At 40.0% G+C, this 21045-nt stretch overlaps 1 protein-coding gene across 4 annotated transcripts in view; it reads right to left on the bottom strand.

Moving 5' to 3' along the window:
* Nucleotides 1-21045, bottom strand: part of NCOA7 (nuclear receptor coactivator 7) — a 97078-nt gene that overhangs the window by 52458 nt on the left and 23575 nt on the right. For all 4 annotated transcript variants that reach the window (XM_086744261.1, XM_086744260.1, XM_086744263.1 and 1 more), the window contains exon 2: nucleotides 20558-20689. In XM_086744261.1, the coding sequence (XP_086600387.1) occupies nucleotides 20558-20607 (50 nt within the window). In that variant the 5' untranslated portion in view covers nucleotides 20608-20689. The remainder of the gene's footprint in view (nucleotides 1-20557; nucleotides 20690-21045) is intronic.

The following is a 21045-nucleotide window of genomic DNA, read 5'->3' as shown; positions in this document are numbered from 1 at the left end:
AGCACAGCTCAAGTGAGAAAGAGGCTTCAGGAATCCTAACACTGACTTTTCTGCCAACTCACCATCTTTAGCACTCACTTCGCTTAGCCAGAGCAAAGGCTTACTTTACTGGCTGAGGGTCAGTGTCACTAAAATAGTCCCCAGTTAAGAACCATGGGACATGCACCACACAAACCAAAAAACTAACCCATCTGATGATCCTGCTCTCTAATACTTTAACTTCTTCATTACAAGGTACCTAGGGGAGGGAGCAATATATTAGTCTTGTTTATGCAAAAAGCTTTGTTACATGTACAGAAGAATTACGCATAGAAAATACAGGCAATCAATGAGTCATCACAAATGGGAAAAGGTTACATGATCTCACAGCAGTAGTTTATGTAAGGGAAAACTTAATGCATGAAGTTATTAATACAATGCAGGAATTTCAGAGATTCTTCCTTCCACCTTTTTTATTTATTTCTAGCAATATATTTTTTCTGGCTACAATAAAGAAACAAACGCGTAGAACATTTGAGAATTTCAGGCTACACACCTGTTGTTTTATTTGCTGTTGGTTTTTTGTTGGTGGTTTGTTGTTTTTTTTTTTTTTTAGTAAAACATTAAAACTAGTTCCCAAGTTTAGAATGTTCAGCTTGAGATCTCTAAGAAGGCTCAGTTTTTCAGACCACGGGACCTACATTTTCCAGTGAAACATTTCAAAAGCTTGCCTTGCAAAGGCTGTGTCTATCACACATATGCACACATATTTCTCAAATGTTTCCCAAAATACGAGACAGCAAGAGATTCACATTCTGCAGCCAACTCAGTGAGGATGCTGTGGTTCCCCATTTATTCAAACCCACTGATTATTAAGACAATTGGTAGTAGTTTACGCTCTGCACAGCAAAAGAGATCTGGCATGTATGAAACTTTACAGATCAAGTCCCAACTACACATGAAAACAAGCTACAGGGATTTATAAAAGACAAGAGCGAATACATCCATATAAGAAATTAAATATTTTGTTTAGACTAATGAACATTTGAGTATGCAAAAGAAGCTTGTTTTTGACTAATAAGCCACAGTCCTGCTCAAAGGCTGCTGTAGCAACCACATAACATTAGTCACATGGCATACATAATGTCTCTCTTTAGCCCTGGTAGAAATTGCACCCTCAGCAGGGGTGAGGTGCAATTCACCAGATGACACCAAGCTGTGTGGCGTGGTCGATAAGCTGGAGGGAACGGATGCCATCCAGAGGGACCTTCACAGGCTGGAGAGGTGGGCCTGTGAGAACCTCATGAAGTCCAACAAGGTGAACTGCAAGGTCCTGCACATGGGTCAGGGCAACCCCAAGCACAAATTCAGAGTGGGTGGAGAATGGATTGAGAGCAGCCCTGAGGAGAAGGACTTGGGAGTGCTGGTGAATGAGAAGCTCAACATGAGTCAGCAATGTGTACTCGCAGCCCAGAAAGCCAACCACATCCTGGGCTGCATCAAAAGAAGCACAGCCAGCAGGTTGAGGGAGGCAATTCTCCCCCTCTACTACGCTCTCGTGAGATCCCACATGGAGTGCTGTGTCCAGTTCTGGAGCCCCCAACATAAGAAGGACATGGACCTGTTGAAGAGAATCCAGAGGATGGCCACGAAGATGATCAGAGGGCTGAAACACCTCTCCTATGAAGAGAGGCTGACGGAGTTGGGGCTGTTCAACCTGGAGAAGAGGAGGCTCTGGGGAGAACTTATAGTAGCCTTCCAGTACTTAAAGGGGGCCTACAAGAAAACTATGGAGGGATTTTTGACAAGAGCATGCAATGATAGGACAAGGGGTAATGGTTTTAAACTGGAGGAGGGTAGGTTTAGATTAGACACAAGGATGAAATTATTTACTGTGAGGGTGGTGAGGCTGGAACAGGCTACCCAGAGAAGCTGTGGATGCCCCGACCCTGAAAGTGTTAAAGGCCAGGTTGGATGGGGCTTTGAGCAACCTCATCTAGTGGAAGGTGTCCCTGCCCATGGCAAGGGGGTTAGAACTAGATGATCTTTAAGGTCCCTTCCAACCTGAACCTGATAAATCTTTACAAAGCAGCCCTCTACACTGAAATGGCATATCCTTACCTCACAGTTGTACCTGATTCCAGACTTGTAAACGAGACATGACCCTGACATTTTACTCTATTGACTCAATGACCTTCCTGCACGTGTGTTTATCAGAGGGTACCCAAATCATCTGCTTCAGTAGACAAGAACTGGCAAGCACCCACTGGCAGCCCCATTTCTACTCACATTGCATCAGTGCTTTCCACCCTCAGATGTCTAGTCTGTTTGTTTTGATCACAAACTTTGTTAAGTAAGCTTTCTGTAGCTTATATGTAGTACCTCAAACAACCCAAAAAAGCTGCTAATGGAAACAGAGAACTTTTTTTTTTGAGGGGAAAAAAAAAAGAATAAAGAGAAAAACCTCTCTAGGTATCAATAGCCCTTGTGATGACCTTAACAGCTTCCACCAGCACTTTCTTTAAAACATACTAATTTAAACTACAGTTTTCAAAGTTGCCCTAGACAAGAATAAAGAGCTAAACCAGAATTGCTTCATTAGTGACAGAAAAGAGCAAAGCAGAAACGACTGTCTGAACTGACTGACTGTAATGTAACTCCCCATAATGCCTTATTCCCACGTACCACAGCCCACCAAGAACTCACCACCCAACCTACAGCATCCCCAGCACACAGCTGCTGCTGTGGATGGGCAACATCACAGGCACTTTTCAGGTAAAAGTGATCAAGAATTTGTGTACTCCATAATTTCTATTTGTGTACTCCATAATTTGTGTACTCCCTAATTTGTATTCTGTCCTCATGGCAGGCATCAGATTTTCAGATAGTGCCAAGCCTACTCCTCCTGCTAACTGCTCTGTTTCAAGGCAATGACCACTCTCAAAGTGGCAACCTTGGCACTAGAAAAAACACCGGACACAGACTGAGTATCTGATATTCATCACAGGACTCAGAATTACTGCAACTCTGCCTGGGGTTATGATCTCTGGTCAGAAGATGCTGCTTTTATAGGTCTCTAAAGCCTGGCCAAAATTACGTAAAACCTACTCACTCTTGAAAAACCTCTATTATAATATCCCAAGGAAACAAAACAAGCCTTCAGTGGCATTTAAAACCACAACAGCAGCCTCAATAATTTTGAAAAGCATAGTCAATTTATGTGCATTCTCTTAGTACAGCAAATAAAGTCCTGTGTACATGCAAGGCAATTCATTATTAACATGCACTGCTACGGTGCAGCAGAGATTGGGCTGTGAAGAGCACAGCTGGAGAGTTTACTGCATGTTAAACAAATCTCCACCCTCTTGAGGCATCCCCTTCTTGCCTCCACCGGCCTTCTCGTATACCGACCTGCACATCCCAGCAAGGCAGACTGGGCACCCACACAAGCTGCCAGCCTCTCTCCTGCTCAGATTTCAAACCCATCACCTCTTGAAGTAGTTGGAGGCTGAGGGTCTCATCCACTCTTCTGCCACTTGTCAAGTATTTCTCACCCTTCATGGCAAAAGCTGCCATGGAAGATGGATTTAAGAATATCATTTGTCAAATTATTTCCTTTTTCAACTACTTTGGAAGATCTGAAGTGGTTCTGTTCAATTTTAAAGGGGATTTCTTTGAATAAAACCAACAGTCTTGTCACAATGGTTATGAGACCAAAAGGAGCTGAAGACCAAATAAATACAAATAAATAAAGAAAGAAATGAAACCACTCAGTCTGTCCAGTGTCAAGTTTTGCAACTACATCACCCTTGCAGGCAGAACAATATGCATCTTTTCCAGTGGACAGATAAGGTGTTACTGCAGAAGATGTTTGGTTTTCAGTATCAGAGTCAATGGATATGCTGGGTTTGACTAGGAAAGTTGCTGGGGGAAGGAAGAGGGAGAGAGAAAAAGGCAGGGAAGGAGAAACAAACAGCTTATCTGCAAAAACATTCCAGTTTCTGAGGAAAGCGTCTTACACATCTGTGATTTTATTTAGATGCCAGATAATGCTTTTCAAGCTAATTGGTTCTGACAGGCAACACATTTCTTCTAAATTTATATAGAGGTATCCTTTTACAGCTCCTCAAAATGTTTTCTGAGCAAAAGCTGATAAGCCATTTTCTAAGTCTGTCCAAACAGAGTTTTCCAGTAAAAGTTTTCCGTCCGTTACTGTGCACAATGGATGACATGGAGGCTTTTCCACTAAGTCCCATGACAATCAGAAGAACTGGTTTTAAATGGGCACTATGAGTTGGCTACAGAGATCTTGTGGGCATCTACCCTACAGAGGGAACAGGGAGCAGAAACTTTCTGCAGCACAACAACCATTCTCATGCCATTTAATAAAGACTAATGATCTGAAATGGACATAATTTCAGAGTAGGCAGGTAAAAATACAACGTCAGCAGTGCTCACTTAAATTAATTTGCAACTGTCTCCTTAATAGCTTGGGCATTGACTTACAGGAAAAGACCTAGAAAAGATTTCAAGAAATGGCCTACTTCATCTTCCAGACCAAAGTCTATTTAACTACCTACAAAAGGCAAATAAATCTGCATTTTTATAATAAAACAGCCTGACTTTCCCATTACACTAACAAGGTAGGTGGTTAGTCGGGGGGGGGGGAATCAATCAGAGAAAGAAGGGGGGATGTTATCTGCACAACTTTCACTAAAAGACCTAAAAGACTACAAGCAACCAGTAAAGCTATGCAGCTCTTGATACTGAGGCAATAAAGAAATGGAAATCTGACTGTAATTTTTTTTCTAGAAATATAATTTGGTTTTGGTTAACACTTATTCAACAGAGATGCCTAACAAACAATTGAATAGGACCTCATTTGATATATAATAATTGATCACAGACAAAGAGCACTAGGTCCATACTGTAGGATGTTCTAAAAACTTCCCAGGATAATAAGGCACGATTATTACGACGTATAGATCAATAAAAATCACACAGCATGGGCAACTCTGGCTTTAGAAATGAAACATCTAACTAAGTGGTCCTCCAAAAATAAAATTAAAAAAAATAAAAAAATAAAAAAAAAAAAGGAAAAGAAATCTTCATTTTATCTTGAAGCTGACAATTTTCCTTCTAGGAAATTTTCCACAATGTGCACCCTCTAAAATGTGCCTTGAAATCTGGCATACAATCAGCTTAACATCCTGCACAGCACAAACAGATCATGTTCTACAAACGCTGCTTTTTAAAAATCCATTAATACATATATGCAATAAGACGAACAGAAATTGTAAAAAAAAAAAAAAAAAGAACTTTAAAACACTTCAAACATCTTAATCTGTTTTGTTCCCATCAAGATTCCTGTTAATTTACTTTGTATACAAAATCATATACACTCCAATTATTTCATTCAGGATTAACCATTTTAATCTTAATTTAAATCTCTGCACTCCACATAATGTGTTCTAGTTTCTTTGCACCCTAAATGCCTTTCTACATCCATCCAGAACACCTAAATAAATCAAATCCATGGCATTAAAAAAAAAAAAAACAAAAAACAACCCTACCTACAGAAACCTTACAGTAAAAATCCCCGTTAGGCATCCACTGGTCTGATCCTAGTCAGTCTTTCTATGCCAGCCTGCACAGATCATCTATCTCCCCTTCCCCCAGCTCAGTGTCAGCATAACTCTGCCAGCTCGGGGCACGGCTGTGCTCTCATCCCACCTCATGTAACCTGAAGAATAAGCAATCTCAGACAAAATAAATCATTACCGTTCGCAAAGCCAAAGGAAGTCAGACTGCTTGCCAGACCATAATGTTTCACTCTCGACTTCCTCCATGTGGCTACTTTCACTTCACAACAGAAATTAACACAAAACCATTCATCGTCAGTGAGAAATCTTCTTAAAACTACACAGCATCCACCCCACAAGAAAGCATGCTCCATGAAACATCAGCCATTTCAGGCTAGGTATGCGTCCTGTTTCAGAAATGAGCAAGCCACGAGGCTGTATGTTTACTATTAAAACAGACTTTTAAGGGAAAAATAAGGGATGAGATACATTTTTAATGAGAGATTTAAACAATTAACTGCAGAGGGGAAAAAAAATACAAAAAAAGTAACTGAAATAATTATCAAGGACAACAGGATGGTTGCAGTATGGTGGTAGCAGACACTGAAAAGCATCCATACTCTGGTCATTCCAAATGACAAACAAAAACTACAGAAAGCTCTGATATAAGTAGCACAGGTCAAAGCTGGAAATTTCCACTTTCATTGGAACTCCTGTTACTAATTTACAACAAATACCAGCACCGGGTTTCACACATGGTCAGTCATCAGCAAAGGTCTGCATGCTGCAAAGAGTAAAGTGCTGTACTGACAATCAGGGTATGTCCGTTTTCTTCCTGATACTGCCATTAGCTTACAAAAACAAGCCACTACCTGTGTTTCATCATCTGTAACATGGAGGGAAGGATTTGTAGTAAAGCTGTTTTGGAGTTTTAAAGACATTGTACCTTCTGATAGAAAACAAATTTCTTAGATTAAATGAAAATATGTTAATTTTCCCCCCACTCTTCTGACTGAGATCGGAGAATTTTAAATATCCCACTTAAGCTCTCTTAGGTTTATTTTAGGGGGGAAAAAATAATCGCCATTTCCCAGAGTAAAAATCAAGAGAGTTTTGCGCTGTCAGAAAGTTTTTATTTTCTTAAATTTAAGAATACAATGCTCCCACATAGCTTAATAAACTTTCGATTTTCAAGGGCAAAAAGCATCCTCATCTTTTCTGCTTACTTAGCAAAAGAGGTTATGATGTATTCAGCACTCTATTACCACGACAACAATTTAATAAGATCTTTTCCATAAGGAAAGGATTTTGGAAAGCTGTTCTGTTTGATTTAGACATCTATTTAATTCATTTTCTTATAGCCTCAGTTACTCAAGCTCTCAAAGAACAAAGCTTTAGGCAGAAGGTAAAATGAAGAAAAGCCTCCCTTCAGATGACTCCTAACTTTGTCTGAAGTTCATTTAAGAGGCTTGTTCAATTAAAGCCGCACCACAGATCTATCTTGTCACAAATACCAACTGGACTCTTGCCACACTCCCATCCTGCTCCTCCTCTTCTTCTCTGCTAACAAGGCCAGATACTTTCTCCTACTGTGGTGTTCATTAATCATCCCCAAACCGTTCCCACACATGCAACAAATTCTTCCCAAAGTGGCTCAGCTAGACACTCTCCCTGCACCGAAGCCCTGGCCAGGGAGGAACGGCCTTGCCCTATCACCTCCAGCCAGTGCTAGGCTCCAGCTGCTCTCCCACACTCAATGCCAGCTCCCTGAGCCACCACTCCTCTTGAGATCAGCTGGCTACAACCGTAAGAAAAAGGGAAATGCGGTTACACGGCAAAGGAAGATGTTACAGGGAAGAAGATTCTGCACAGGAGAGTCACACCATATCAAAACCATTAAGATTATTTGATGAGGACAATAAGCACATGATAATCAGGCTGGCTGTAACACATCTCAAGTTCTCCCTGAAACTTTGATAAACTCCCCCTTCCCTGCCTCAATTGAACACTTGTCAAGAAATTCAACTTCCACATAACAAAGAGGAAGGCCCTTTAAAGTTAGTAACTGATTAACATATGGAAACAAAGTGCAAGAGTTGAGAACAACTCAAAAGAAGACAGACAATGGCACAGTACATTGAGAGCTGTGGGGGATGTGTTCCACTCCATACAGTCATCACCGCACAGCTACTTTCTCAGATCAGGTAAGTACCAAACATTTCTGATAATACAGAGCCAGTTTTAGTATTGATTAAACTAACTGAAAACAGTCAGAAGAGAATTTAGTGCTCAGTGACTCAAATGATAATAAACATTTACAATGAAGCAATTAAACAGTAGATGAAAATCCACGGGAAATGTGCCATACATTGTGCAGACACAGCTCAACCCACCTCCAGGAAAAAATCCCAAGGAATGGTATTTTAGTATTTCTTATATGAGAAGTACCAAGGGCATCACATTAAATTCTTTCAAGAAATACTTTCAGATAAGGTGAAAAGCAGCTAAAAATAAATAGCTCAGGCATGCTGCGTTTGCCAAAGACGTAAACAGATACAAAGAGCAACTATGAAAATTCATCATGGCAGGGCCTATGAAGGGCTATGGAGAACAGAGTCACAGGGATATAGCCTTTTTTTTTTTTTTTCCCTCAACGGGTACCTACACCACAAACTGCTAGAAGCCTATACACCTGTGGGCACACTCGTGAAGGATCCCTGCATGCACTCACTGGGGTTTTTTTTTCTGTTTTTACGCATACCTGACTGGCCCCTGTCAGACATAAAGCATGGTGAGTGCAGTGGTATTGGGGCAAAAACCACAGCAAACCCCTAGGATTCAGGAGGAGCATGGCACTATTCGAGGAAAAGCTTGTAGCTCAAAGAAGTGTTTTAATCCACTTCTGCCAGCAAAAGAAGACACCTCCCTCTGCTCACCATTGACCCCGTCCCCAAGAGTTGTCCCCATTCTCACACACAAGCATTTTTTGCAGCTCTGTATGAACTAGATCTGGGAAATTATGTTACAGACAACTCAGCAAAAGTGCCAATACATAAACTAATTTTTCAAAATCTGATCACTCCCTCATTAAAACCAACTTGGCGGTGCTAATGTTTGTATCAACAGAAAGGAAAAGGCCAAAACTGAAGAGTGCTCCTCCAAGCAAAAGTGGCAGCTGAAAGGCACTTAGCCCAAACAGAAGGGCTTGTCAAGCTACAGCCTTGCTTGTTCTCTGCAACATTAGGTTGAAATTAGCAAAAAGAGAATCTAGAAAGCCAAACTAGACACAGACCATGCCGTGCCCAAATGACCTCTGGACAGGAGTACTGAAGTGGTTGTGGCAGCTTCTTCCCCCTTACCCAGAAAAGGCACTTTGATGATGGGAAATTTTCTTGAAGGTTTGTGCTGCGAGTACTGGGAGACAAGCAGCTTCCCCTGCTGCAAAATCAAGGGAATAGTTACTCTGCTTCTCCAATAGCAGCAGGAAAGAAAGAAAATTGTTTTTCCTTCATAAAGAGAATGTTAATGTTGAATAAGTTGACTCAACTTGATATGTGAAGTCACCTCTCTGACTTTGCTGATCAGCAAGGTTGGAGGGGGTCCAAAAGTAACCATGGTCAAGAAGTCAGTGATCAAAGTAAAAGTAAAAAATTCAATTATTTCTTTATTTAAATGACCACTAAAAGAGATATCTTAGAGAGGAAGGGAACTGAGATTTAAAGTATCTGTCTGCTTTTGCTTTTATTTTTAAAGTTACTTTGAAAATTAACATTTAAATGTCAAAGCTCCCTGCATCATTGCGCCGTTCTGTATGGCATGAAACTACTGATTTAATACAGATGCAAACAAAAGTAGTTTAAAAAAAAAAGAAAAACACAGAGAAAAAAAAATACAACTTCTTTTCTTCTTATTAATAGAGAAGACCCAGATGAAAAAAAGCACTAAAAAGAAAGACAAACTAATGGTTTTAATAACTTTCAGGATAACACAATTACCCAAATGCCACCATGTACTTCTCAGGGATCCCGTTAACCACATCTGGAGCTCGTAACATAAGAGATGCTGATAATGGGTGGGAAAATGAGGAATCTGTGGCTTTAGCATTTGGAATAATGAGCAATCTCCTACAATGTGAGAATCACAATCTCCTTCATAAGTGAGAATGATAATCCCCCCTCCACCTAGAGCATGTGTTTGCATCAATGCTTCTATATAAAATAATATGGCACCACTTTTTTAATACTACAGTCAAAAGATCATTAACCATAAGTGTAAAGACAATGTGAATGGGTAGGGCTTGTCTATATTGGACAGTCACATGGCATCCATGTACCAATGCAACTCCTCATATGCATATATCTTACGCTAAAATGGGTATTTAGCATCATCTGATATTTTTCAGCACACTAGTGGAGCAGGTCCTCCATTATGCTTACACTTGGAAGAGACAAAGTACACGTTATTTACTGTGTCTTAAAATTTCTCTGTTATTTTTATATCAAATATTAAATTACTCCTGCTTTTATTTTTTGACTGAAAAATAGTTTGGATTTTTTCTTTTACTCTTCAGCTGAAACTTTAAACATGTGATCAAAATGTTTATGATTGGAAGGGGAAGAAGCCATTAGTGCAGGGGAAAAACAAAGGCAGAAAAGTAAATCTTGCCCTCCATCAACACAATGGAAGAAGAGGCGACAGGAGGACACAAGAGGTTCTGCTCTATTTCCATGTTCTCCAAACTCTATGAGCCCCAAAGGTCCCACTGCACTTCAGGCAGATGCCAAACTAGAGTAATAAGCTGAGGAAACCAGAAAGTTACAGTGCTCTTGATTTTGACTTTATAAGCCAGCCCCTCCGCATAACACTGAGTAGCCTTGCTCCTGGCAGCAGCCTCACACACCCAAGCTGCAGCATGACTGGTGGGTTAGGTGCCGCCTCCTCCCCGTGGAAGCAGAGCCAGAGGGTGGTGGGGAGAAGCAAGCCAAATATCTTCAATCCCTTGCTGTGTTCAAGGACAACAGCCTCCTAGTAAACCCAGCTGGCCAGAGCCAGATAACGCAGGTGCTCTGCAATGCCCTGTACTCTCCTTGCTCATTCTCTTCTGGGCTGGGACAGAAAATTTCCCTGCATGCTGGGTCCTACCCTTGCGAGGCAAGTAGGTGGGGGAGCTGCTGGCCTTCCCTCCTCTCCGCTGCCCTGGCATTTCACCCCGCAGCAGCAGTGCCTTGGACCTGTTCCCACTACCCTTGCTACAGCTTTGTTCCTACAAGCAACTTTCACTGTCCTGTTAAACCTAACAGTATGATTCTTCATACACATAAAACTGCTTAACTGCATCAGTTCACGGGATCAGAGTCATATGCTGTGGTTTTAAGACACTCTGTAGGATTGCCAAAAAAAGAAAAAAAAAACGGGGGTTTTGGCAGCATTTGTAACACAAAACACTTCTATAATAACAAAAAACCCTTCTCAGGCTCAGGCAAGCAGAACTGCTATATGCAGCACCTGCTGTCATCCAGGTGGAAAGAGGAACATAATCTTTTTAACACAGATATTGACCAGACAGATAAATCTCCCGCTTAAGATTTTATTTTTAAAGATTGTCTGATTGAAACATGTGATTAACACCTTGAAGCCATGTATTTATAGAAGCATTACTGAAAGCAGAAATCCAGCAGCTGACAGAAATGTCAAAAACATAAAATGTAATTTAAACCAAGTTTACCTGTGATTGGCTAGATGTTACGTTTACACCTACTGAAATAAAAACAGTCACTCCAGAAAAATAGCAGTAAAAATCTGGAGTGATCATCAGCATATTAAGTGCTATACAAGACAAGTTCTCTGTGCCAGAGCCTGCTGTCTGACAGGAAAATACTCAGTGCATTAAGACACTCACAGAGCTGATTTATAGCTCATTTACATTACAAAGGTTTTCCAGCATAAGGACAATTCTCTCCCTCCCCACCAGATTCCTACCCAGTTTTGCAGCTCTCCTCTCTTCTCTCACACAAATCAACATGACCTCACTGGAACAGCATGAGAGACTGAAAACATTGCTAATATATATGCTTAAATTTCTGATGTTCCTAGGAAACACTCCCTGCCCAGACTACAGAGTAGGACAGAAAAAAAAAAAAAAAACACCACAAACCTACACTTACAACTCACTTCCCCCATAGTCAGATTGGCATGAGCAGGGAGAGGTGGGGAGAAATCCCTTCCAAACCCAGCCTGGAACCTGGATTAATGCTGAGGGCATGAGAGCTCAACAGTCTGGTGCCACTGGGGACCTAATGGCAACAGGAATACCCACACATCCTCTTACCCCCTCCAGGGGGTAAGTCCCAGGGAAGAGGGGAAAAACTGCACTTCCTGGGGAAGGCAGGAGTGGGAAGCCCAATGCCCACAAACACACAGCAGAAACTGCAGAAGATGCAACTAATTGTTCAAATACAGTGCAAGCAGTCATCCAGTGGCCCCACACAGGATCCAAGCATTTCCTCTCTTACCAATAGAATTCCTTTCCAATAGCTCAGAGGGGAAAAAATGCCCGTCTCCAAAAGCACACTCCTGCAGGTGTCATTCATATCTTCCCTTTTAGATGTGCAGCACCATTACCAGAAACAGACCATCCCACCAGGTAAACCAACAACCCAATGTAGCATGGCACATGCCAGAAACAAACAGGCAAAAAAAGTCTCGAATCACAGCAGCAGATACAAGGCAAGCAACCTCATCTGTGGGCCAGAAACACCAGCAACCTTCCCCGAAGGGGCATGTCTACCTTCTTATCAACCTGGGTTTTCTTCAGTCCAGCCAACTCTAACATATCTCACAAAGCCGACTCTTCTCCTTCTTAAAATACTCTACACCCCACTCCCTACTACTGTGCGCTGCAGAGCACAGGACAGCTGACCAGGACTGCTGCCACAAGGTGGTAAGACAGCTGGGATTTCTCACATCACAAGTAAGAGATGATTAACAGCATAACCAAAAAGTCAGTACCATTACACATCTCTTTAGGTGTGTGCCTCAATGTCACTTAAACAAAACTGTGGCTGCTTCTGGAAGGGGCTTTCATGGCACAGCAGCTCCTCAATGGCAGCTCTGCCATCCATAAGACACGTGACAAAATCAGAAGGTTGAGTGCAAACACCTCTTTTGGTAGCATTTTATATAGCATCACTTTAAAACTGACCATGGAACCACACATCTGGCAAGTATTAATACTAAATTTCCAGCAGTGTTTAAGTTAGGCTTAACTTTAAAATAGTTCACTAGGATTAAGAAGAACTTTATGCAGTTCTTAAGAAGTTCTTAAGAAGTTCTTATGCAGGTCCTAAGAACAGAAGAGAAGACACATCTGGGAAGCTGCAGGGACAAGACCATACCTGCAGACACTACAGAATCACTGTGTAATTTAAAAAGATAACTATAGCAGTTTCCTACAGACAACAGTAAAAAGTCTGTATCTCACATATCCAGAAAGCTATCTTTTAAAGTCCCCAAATTTTGTAGCCTTTAAGATAAAATGCCTTCAAATCCCTTCAAGAGCGAGAAGGTGAATGGCATGGCCCGCCAGGAGCCTCCAGCACACCCCTCGTGCCTGGCATATGCATCCGCAGGCCACAGGCAAGGGAAGGAGAGGAAGACAAATACATTGCAACTATGTTAACAGCAACTCTTATCAAAAAACTGCCCAGACTCCTACACCAAAAGGCCTATTGTGTAGCTATGTTCTAAAAACGATACTAAATAAGTTTCATTTTTTTTGCATTTTCTTTTTAAAGGCTGATAAGAAACACACAAACGTCTCTTTGGGAAAAGTAAATATAAAGTCATTTTATGCTTGCTGCCTTAGAAGCCAGCCTTATACATATCCTGCAAAGTGATTAGTGAAAATTCTGAACTTGCTGGTGTGAGACAGCATGTTTGAAGTTCAAAAAAACAGAAACTCTTTTCTCTGTGTAATTTGTGACGTAGTGGCTCAAGGACATCAAGAACATCATAAAACTCTGCCTTTCTTATCTTTCTTCAAAAAAAGCCTTTTTATACAGAACCTACACTGTTACTGTCTCACTTCACATGCAGAGGGAAGTGAACGGGTGAAGAGATTAACCATGCTTCCCATCTTATGCAAGCTTTGTATGTCCATGAATAGCATTTCTGGCACTGGAAAATTTCAAAAAACCCTGAAGAAAGCCCCAGGGCCCCATCAAATACTTTCACTGACTCTGTTATCCAATCACAAAATTCTTCTTCAATCCTAAATGACTCCACTACTCTTGATGAAAGCACTAGAAGGAACTGAGGCTGCAGAAACCACTGCCTTGCTTATGCTTTCCTGAGGAAGCACTTACAATGGGAATAATTCTGTGATTCACAGGCTAAGCAGAGGATGGTAGTTCATGCTCTTCTGCCCACTCTCATCCTACATTACAGAATTACAAGACCACTGATAGAAAAACCTCAGAGTCCAGAAAGCAACAGCAATGCAAGATAAGGAAACAGTTCCCAAGATAAGCTCAACATACTTTTTCCCTGCACTGCAATACTCATTGGAAAAAGCAGGTTCAATTTTCTCCCCAGCTCTCATTCTCCAGGTTTACATCTATAATAAAAAGAAAATTTTCTTTTTTTTTAAATATATACAACAGTAAGTTTATCAGCAATGAACAGCATCTTCTCAAGCATCTGAAGGACCTATCAATCTCCCAAAGCTCTACTCAAAAGTTCCTGGTGCTACTGTCTGTGAAATTCTGGATAGAACGTAGAGATTCTTTAATGTCTGAAAACTACAATGGCTGCAAAGGACAGCTGAAATACGAACCTACAGAGTAGCAAGCAGGAAGTCCGCTAAAAACATTGAAACCTCTCCATTCTAAGTAACTGGAAAGCAAATCACGATACTGTATGTTTCAGAAAATATTTTATGGCTTCTCTTAGCATCCAATATATCAAGTCAACTACCCCACACATACACCCCTAAATAACAGACCAAATAATATCCATTGCACCCCATAAATCTGAAGTAGCAATATCTTCAGCCTTTTCTTAGAAAATAAAATGCTGCAGGCATACATGTCGAAACAATACGTGTAAAACACAAAACTGTTTTAGTTTCAGTAACAGGATTATGAGGTACTGTTTATATGTCTGGAAGCAGAGCTAAGACATTTCCATTATACAGATGAGCTGAAATGATGTATTACTTCCTAGAGTCATTTAGAAAAAGAATCAGCATCTCCAGGATCTTGGCTTGACTATTCTTAACACCCAAGATAAAACTCTGCGATGGTTTGTTTTAAAAACAATGTGTGGAAATTTTTCCTTCTAAAAGCAAAAAATAAATTATGCTACAGGAAACCTGAATAAACACCAACACTTTGGCTCAGCAGAGCAAGAACAATTGCAAAGAGACGATTGCTGGAGCAATAGTCATCTAGGGAGCATCCAACATTTGAAGACTGGTGTGTGGATAAACCTGGCCAACAAGAAAAGCACCTAACAGAAAAACCTATGACAAAGTTTTATGTATAGGTGATGCCCTCAAGAAAGTATGTTTGTGCAGATATTCCTTATCTGGGTTTTTCTCCTTCCTAGCCACCACTGATATCCTCCCTTTCCACACATTCCCTCTGTGCTTGCTGCGTTTTTCACATTTCATCATCTTTCTGTGTCTTACGAGCTACAAGAATGAAAAATATGAACTGTACAAATACTGAATATGGGAATAAAACAAAACAAGGCCAGAAAAATTCCATATGAGACATTATAAATGTTTTAGTTTGTAATACGCAAAAGACAGACCAAAGGAGTGACTATGGTGTGTCAGACTGAGGGTCCATGCAAACCAACATCTTGCCTCCAACAGCCAAGAGCAAGGACCAGGAAAAGACCATAACAATATGACAAGTATATGTGATTTCTTCTCCAGCTAAGCTTTCCACACTCTAGCTGTTTATACCTCAGCAACTATGTATTAATGATTACTACTGTCATCGGTTGTGAATGTTTAAAAGGAAAGTTAAGGTTATGTTGTAAACAACTAATGTAATTGGTATGCTGTATGCCATTTGTTACATAGTTTGTTTCACGTATTTTTAGGTATTAAAAAATAATCAGGAGAAGAAAAAAAGCTGTAAATTAGAGCCTGGTAACAAGTAAAGGATAACTGTACTAAACACTCATGTATATTTTTAAAGATCTTGGTTTTAATGTACAAAGCTTAATCTGTATGAATGTAAATTTAGGTATCTAAGCTAAGAATCTAAATTAATTTAAAACATGCTGTGAATTCTTTTATTTCCCTTGAATATTCACATCATAAGGCAACATGAGATGAACATCAGGTTGTACAACTGGCTTCATGTTCTGATAGAGTATTAGCAACCTGGAGCTAAAAGGACTCTCTGCCTACTCAGATGGGCTTTGGATTACGTCCCATGATTTGAGTTTTTTCAAAAGAACAATGGTAACAAGACCAATGTACAGTCAATAAACACAAAAGCACTCAAATCCCAGTGAGAATATCTTCCCTAATACAAGCACTTAATCTTTGACTTCAGAAGCCTGGCTCTCAGAGGTGACCAAAACAAGAGACTGATAATTAAAATTCATAATTGTCCTGGAAACTATTAAAAAAAAAATCATTCAATGTAAGTATCAGGTTTACAGTTCATCTCAATATAGCATTCTTCAGATTAAGGTCACCAGAAGTTGGAGGCTTATTAATAAGTTTAATGTAAGCATCTTGGTCAACTTGTTGAAAAGTAACATTTTTTTCAAATAAAGCACTGCTTATTTGTTGTTCTTTGCCAAGAAAGGAGTAGAGAGCTACTTGACATAGATCATATAAAACATGGAAAATGCTGAGTAACTCACAGTGAGGAAGGTTAAGAGACACAGAAAACCTGACACTAAAAGAGCCCCTTTTGTCCTTGTCAGAAAACTACTCAAACTTTCCCTTTACGATTTCTCATCTCCTAGAACTTCTTACCCAAATATATCCAGATCACACAACAGCACATGCAAAGCAATTCCAGCTTCAAGCTGTACATTCAGCATTCTCGACTACCAATTTATATTCAAAGCAATTCTTTCCATGTGACACACATCACTCATTTTAGTAATGTATTTTTAAATTAAATTAAAATTTTAATAGCTATTCATTTCACAAGGTGAAATACCTCTGAGCTTGACCCTGTGCAATGGGCAGGGAAAAACCAAGAAGTTCTCCATTCTCTAAAGAGAGACAGAAGATAAAGGAAGCACAGGCAAAGGGAAGTGGCAAGTTGTACCAGGGTTCAAGGACACATAATCACAATAAAAAGCACCAAATGTCACAGTAGAGTGAGGGACCCAATACACATAGATGTGCCATTGTACATCTATATTACACTGTAGCATTTAGTTTTGGGCTTGCTAGATACCAGGACAGACTTAATCGCAAAAGGAGACTGGGCTCTTTGCCAGAGCTGCAGTAATATTAGTCCATTTGGGAGCTAATGACACAGAAGTCAACAGAAGAGCGTAAAACCAAGGTTCTGACAAATTAGGCAAGAAAACTTAACTACACAGAATAGTCTTTAAGTAGGAGTAGCAGTCTTAAATAAGGACCTATTGCATAAGAGAAATTTATGCTTGCATGCTACTCTTATACTTTTACTTCTTGCCTGTTAAACTCCCACGAGCTGCAACATCTTATCTGCATAAGGAATCTAAATTGGTCTTTAAAAAGTTTCGTAGAGATTTCTATTTTGTTTGAAAAGTTACTCGTTTCATTTCTTGCCAATTAAGGCAAAAAATAAGCCCTCTACCACAAAACACTGCGGGTAAAGAAGCATTTGGTAAGAAGTAAAAATGGATGGTGTGGGTTTTATTTCAGCTTCACTTGCCACAGGGAGGGAAAGAGAAAGAGACCTCGGAAAACTGAGACACTCAGACCATGAATATCTGTAGTGGAAAGATACAATGGCTGGGTGGCTCTCTTCTACAGAGAAACTTTAAATATTTTAAGAGATAAATGTTTAAATCACTTTATTTACAACACTAAAATTGGGGAACAGAGATGCAGAGTTATTCCATGTTATCTTCTCTAGCAGTTCAAGAGTTGGTTTGTCAGCACATAACTACCACCATGCTAACCACTTCAAATATTTTTGGGTTCTCAAGCTAACCTTTCCACTGATTGCTAGCATAACCAGTCAGCCACCGAGTGCCACCTCTACCAAAAGCTGTGGAAGAGCTGCCAAGATTACACTAGCCTGAAGGCCAAATGCCACCTTCTGACAGGAAGTCAGGCATTTTGGGATGCTGGCAGGGCAGCAAGGCCACTCGTCCTGCTGTTCATGCCCACATGCTCCCTTGCTCTGCCTACAGAGAACTTGGGTTTCTGTTAGCAGGAGCTTAAGAGCTCTCATCTCCCATTTTTCAGTTAATGCCTTTGTCTTTGTTAATACCACAATAACCTTTCCTCTCACATTAAAGAGTGAAGTTTTCTATTAAATTTGTGTATTTTAATTAATATAGTCCACAAGGTAGCTATAACACTTTTTGTTTCATCAGCTTTGAATATACACATTTTCTCCTTTCTAATCAGGATACTTCTTCTCAGCCCTGGGTGGAGCAGAGCTTTTCCCCAGCCTCCTAACATGGAGCACAGTTTTCCCTACTGCTGGGAAAATGTCTAACCTGTTTCCCATTCTCTTCCTTGTTATGCAGTAGAGTCTTCTCCCATGAACATCTGATTATAGGCAAAAAAAACAAGATTCAGATAAGGAGGCGGAAGAGTCCTTGTCTCATAAGAATGTTTACTATACATAAATTTAAATTTTGTAAATATTATTACTTCAGGCTCACAAAATATAACAGTAATAAGAGGTAAGGGGGAAAAATAGTAATTGAAGTAGAGGAGTACATGTGTTGGAGAATCAGCTACTGCTGCTCTTGGCTTAATAAATATAAGCCCAAGCTGTCAGGAAAAGTTGGGTGTTCGAAGCAGCACACAAAAGATGAGGGACAAAACTTACTTGAGTGCTTAAAGACAGAACAGGTGTCCATGAAACAACCAAAATTGGCAGCAACATCAGTGTCCCAACGTCAAGCACCTAAGCTGGGAACTTCTCACTACATCAAGTCAAAAGCCAAATTTTAAAAAGTTTAAAAAACAGGTAGAGACATTGTTAGAACTGCCTTTGTACTAAAGGCAATGTAAGCTGCCTATTATTTTCAAGTACTCATACGCCATTTACATGGGTCATCACGTAAAGCATTCAAACGATTCATCTGCATTCAACCAGTCAACCTGTTCACTAGAGGAAGTACGCTAAAATTAAGATGCTAGACTAAAATCAAGGACATGTAAACTCAGTTCTGCTTCTTTCCCTGACTGCACACGCAGATTATGTACGTGATGGTAAGCTGGGCATACCACCTTCTGAGCTACTTTAGCTTCCATTAAAATATGACTTGATGGTCTGCAAGAACATTCTTCTAGAAATCATATACAGGATTTACTTAGAGTGGGAACTTCATTCAAGGGCCTGCAATCTACTTAAAGAAAAAAGATGCAAGTCAGGAGGGAGACAGATTACCTCCCCAAAGTTACATAGCAGGTAAATGCTAGAACTAAGAATTTATTTTAGGCTTTTTTGACCCTTGCTTAACGTCCTATGCCCACAGTAGACACACTGCCCCTGTGAATTTTTAAAAGAGAATAGCCACAGATGGCACAGGAAAGCTGCAAAACAGTAAATAAAATATCAAGGACTTCACTGAAAGCCCCTTGTGGCTTTCCATTTTGTTTAGCAGACAGCATTTAGAAAGGACTCAAAACATTCCCTTCAATACTAAAGCATCTTAGTCAGACATCTCCCTCAAGGTCCGAGTCTACCTTCACAAGAAATTACTTGCTCCTTAGTACAATCTCTTTAGCTACTTCTGCTTTATCCTACTTGGTACCTCCTCTGCTATAGGTGCTGTTGTTTATTTCCCCTTCTCAAAATCCAAAACTGAAACATTCCTTTCTGTCAACATCAACATAATTGCATTTCTCCAAATGGAAAACAAGTAACCCGGCACTAACAGATGCCCTTCACCACAAACCTTGCTCAGGTCTTCAGCCACCACTACATACCACCTGAACAGCAATAAAGAAGCACTGCAACTTTCCCCCATGCCATTATTTCTCTGTGGTGCTACAGACATGTCTCTAGATGTCTGCAATGCACTAAGGCTAGTGTTCTACTGCTGTTTCATTAATAGTTATTTAGCATAGAGTAGAGAGTATACACTTTTCCCCTTCAACAGCGCAAAGTATCTCTGAGTCAAAGACTTTTTTATACTGATTTCCTTCCTCTCCCACCTCCCTCAAGAGTAAGCAAGCTTTGGTTCTCCTTGTACATTAGAGCTTTGAGATTACAGACTTCCTAAATTAACAAAGATAACTTATTAGGAGATCAACATCACTGATTTCTTAAAAATCACCAATCATTCCAAATGATAAAAATTATTGACTGAAAAAAACTTTGCTTGTATTTATAGAGATAATACAGTCTAGGCAGCTTAATCTATCAGCATATAACTACCCTGTCTCAGTTGATGTTATCCTATGAGATAATACTACTTAGTCTATACTTTATTTGAAATCAGATAAACTATAGGTTTAGACATATTGTCTAAATTGTCTTGTTTTTAATCAACAGTCTTCAAGAACTGGATGCTGGAAGCTCAAATGCAGTGCAACTTGCAACTGAGTACCCAAGAACAGTTTTGTGTCACAAATAACAACTATAATTCAAGTTCATCTGCAGTACCCAAAAGGAAAAAAAATTACCACTGCAACATCAGGGACACAGCAAGGTACTTTCTGGATACAATCCAGCATGGGTTTAATTTTTATACATACTTGAAAAACTGTAAAGCCTTGTGAAAAAGGCAGAATCAGCCGTTCTATATTTTAACCAGCATTGAAATAAACCCTGTAACCTTACCGAGCAAAATAGCCTTGTCTTCGTTCCTTCTTCTCCTCCTTGGTCTCCATTATGTAGAGTCAAACAGGTAAGGTGAGCAGCCAAGTATGATGCTCTTTTTCCCGTCAGTACCTCATATCCATGCAGAGTCCCCTGTATATAACATTTAAAAAAGGAAGTTCATAAATCAACACGTCAACAACACCTACAAAAACAAACAGGGTTGTGGAAATGCAATTGACTCAGTGACAAAGCAAAGTAAAACTTTAACCAGTCAATTGCTTGCCATGCGATATCCATTTAGTATACAATGAGACAAAAAAACAACAAGTGCACTCCGGCCAGTTTCTCCAGCAGAGAGATACTGCAAAGCAGGTAACCCAAAGAGCAGTACCCAGTTTTAAAACCCTGGAAGGATTAAGATCTTTTGCAAGCTCTTAAATAGTTTATACCAAAACATTTTCCTGGTTTCATGTGTTTTGTAGACAGGAAGATCAACAGACGTTTTG

Source organism: Chlamydotis macqueenii, chromosome 3 (genome assembly GCF_036417535.1).
Source record: "Chlamydotis macqueenii isolate bChlMac1 chromosome 3, bChlMac1.mat, whole genome shotgun sequence".
Classification (NCBI taxonomy): Eukaryota; Metazoa; Chordata; class Aves; order Otidiformes; family Otididae; genus Chlamydotis; species Chlamydotis macqueenii.
Note: the sequence above shows the minus strand (reverse complement) of the source record. Positions and strands in the feature narration are given on the sequence as shown.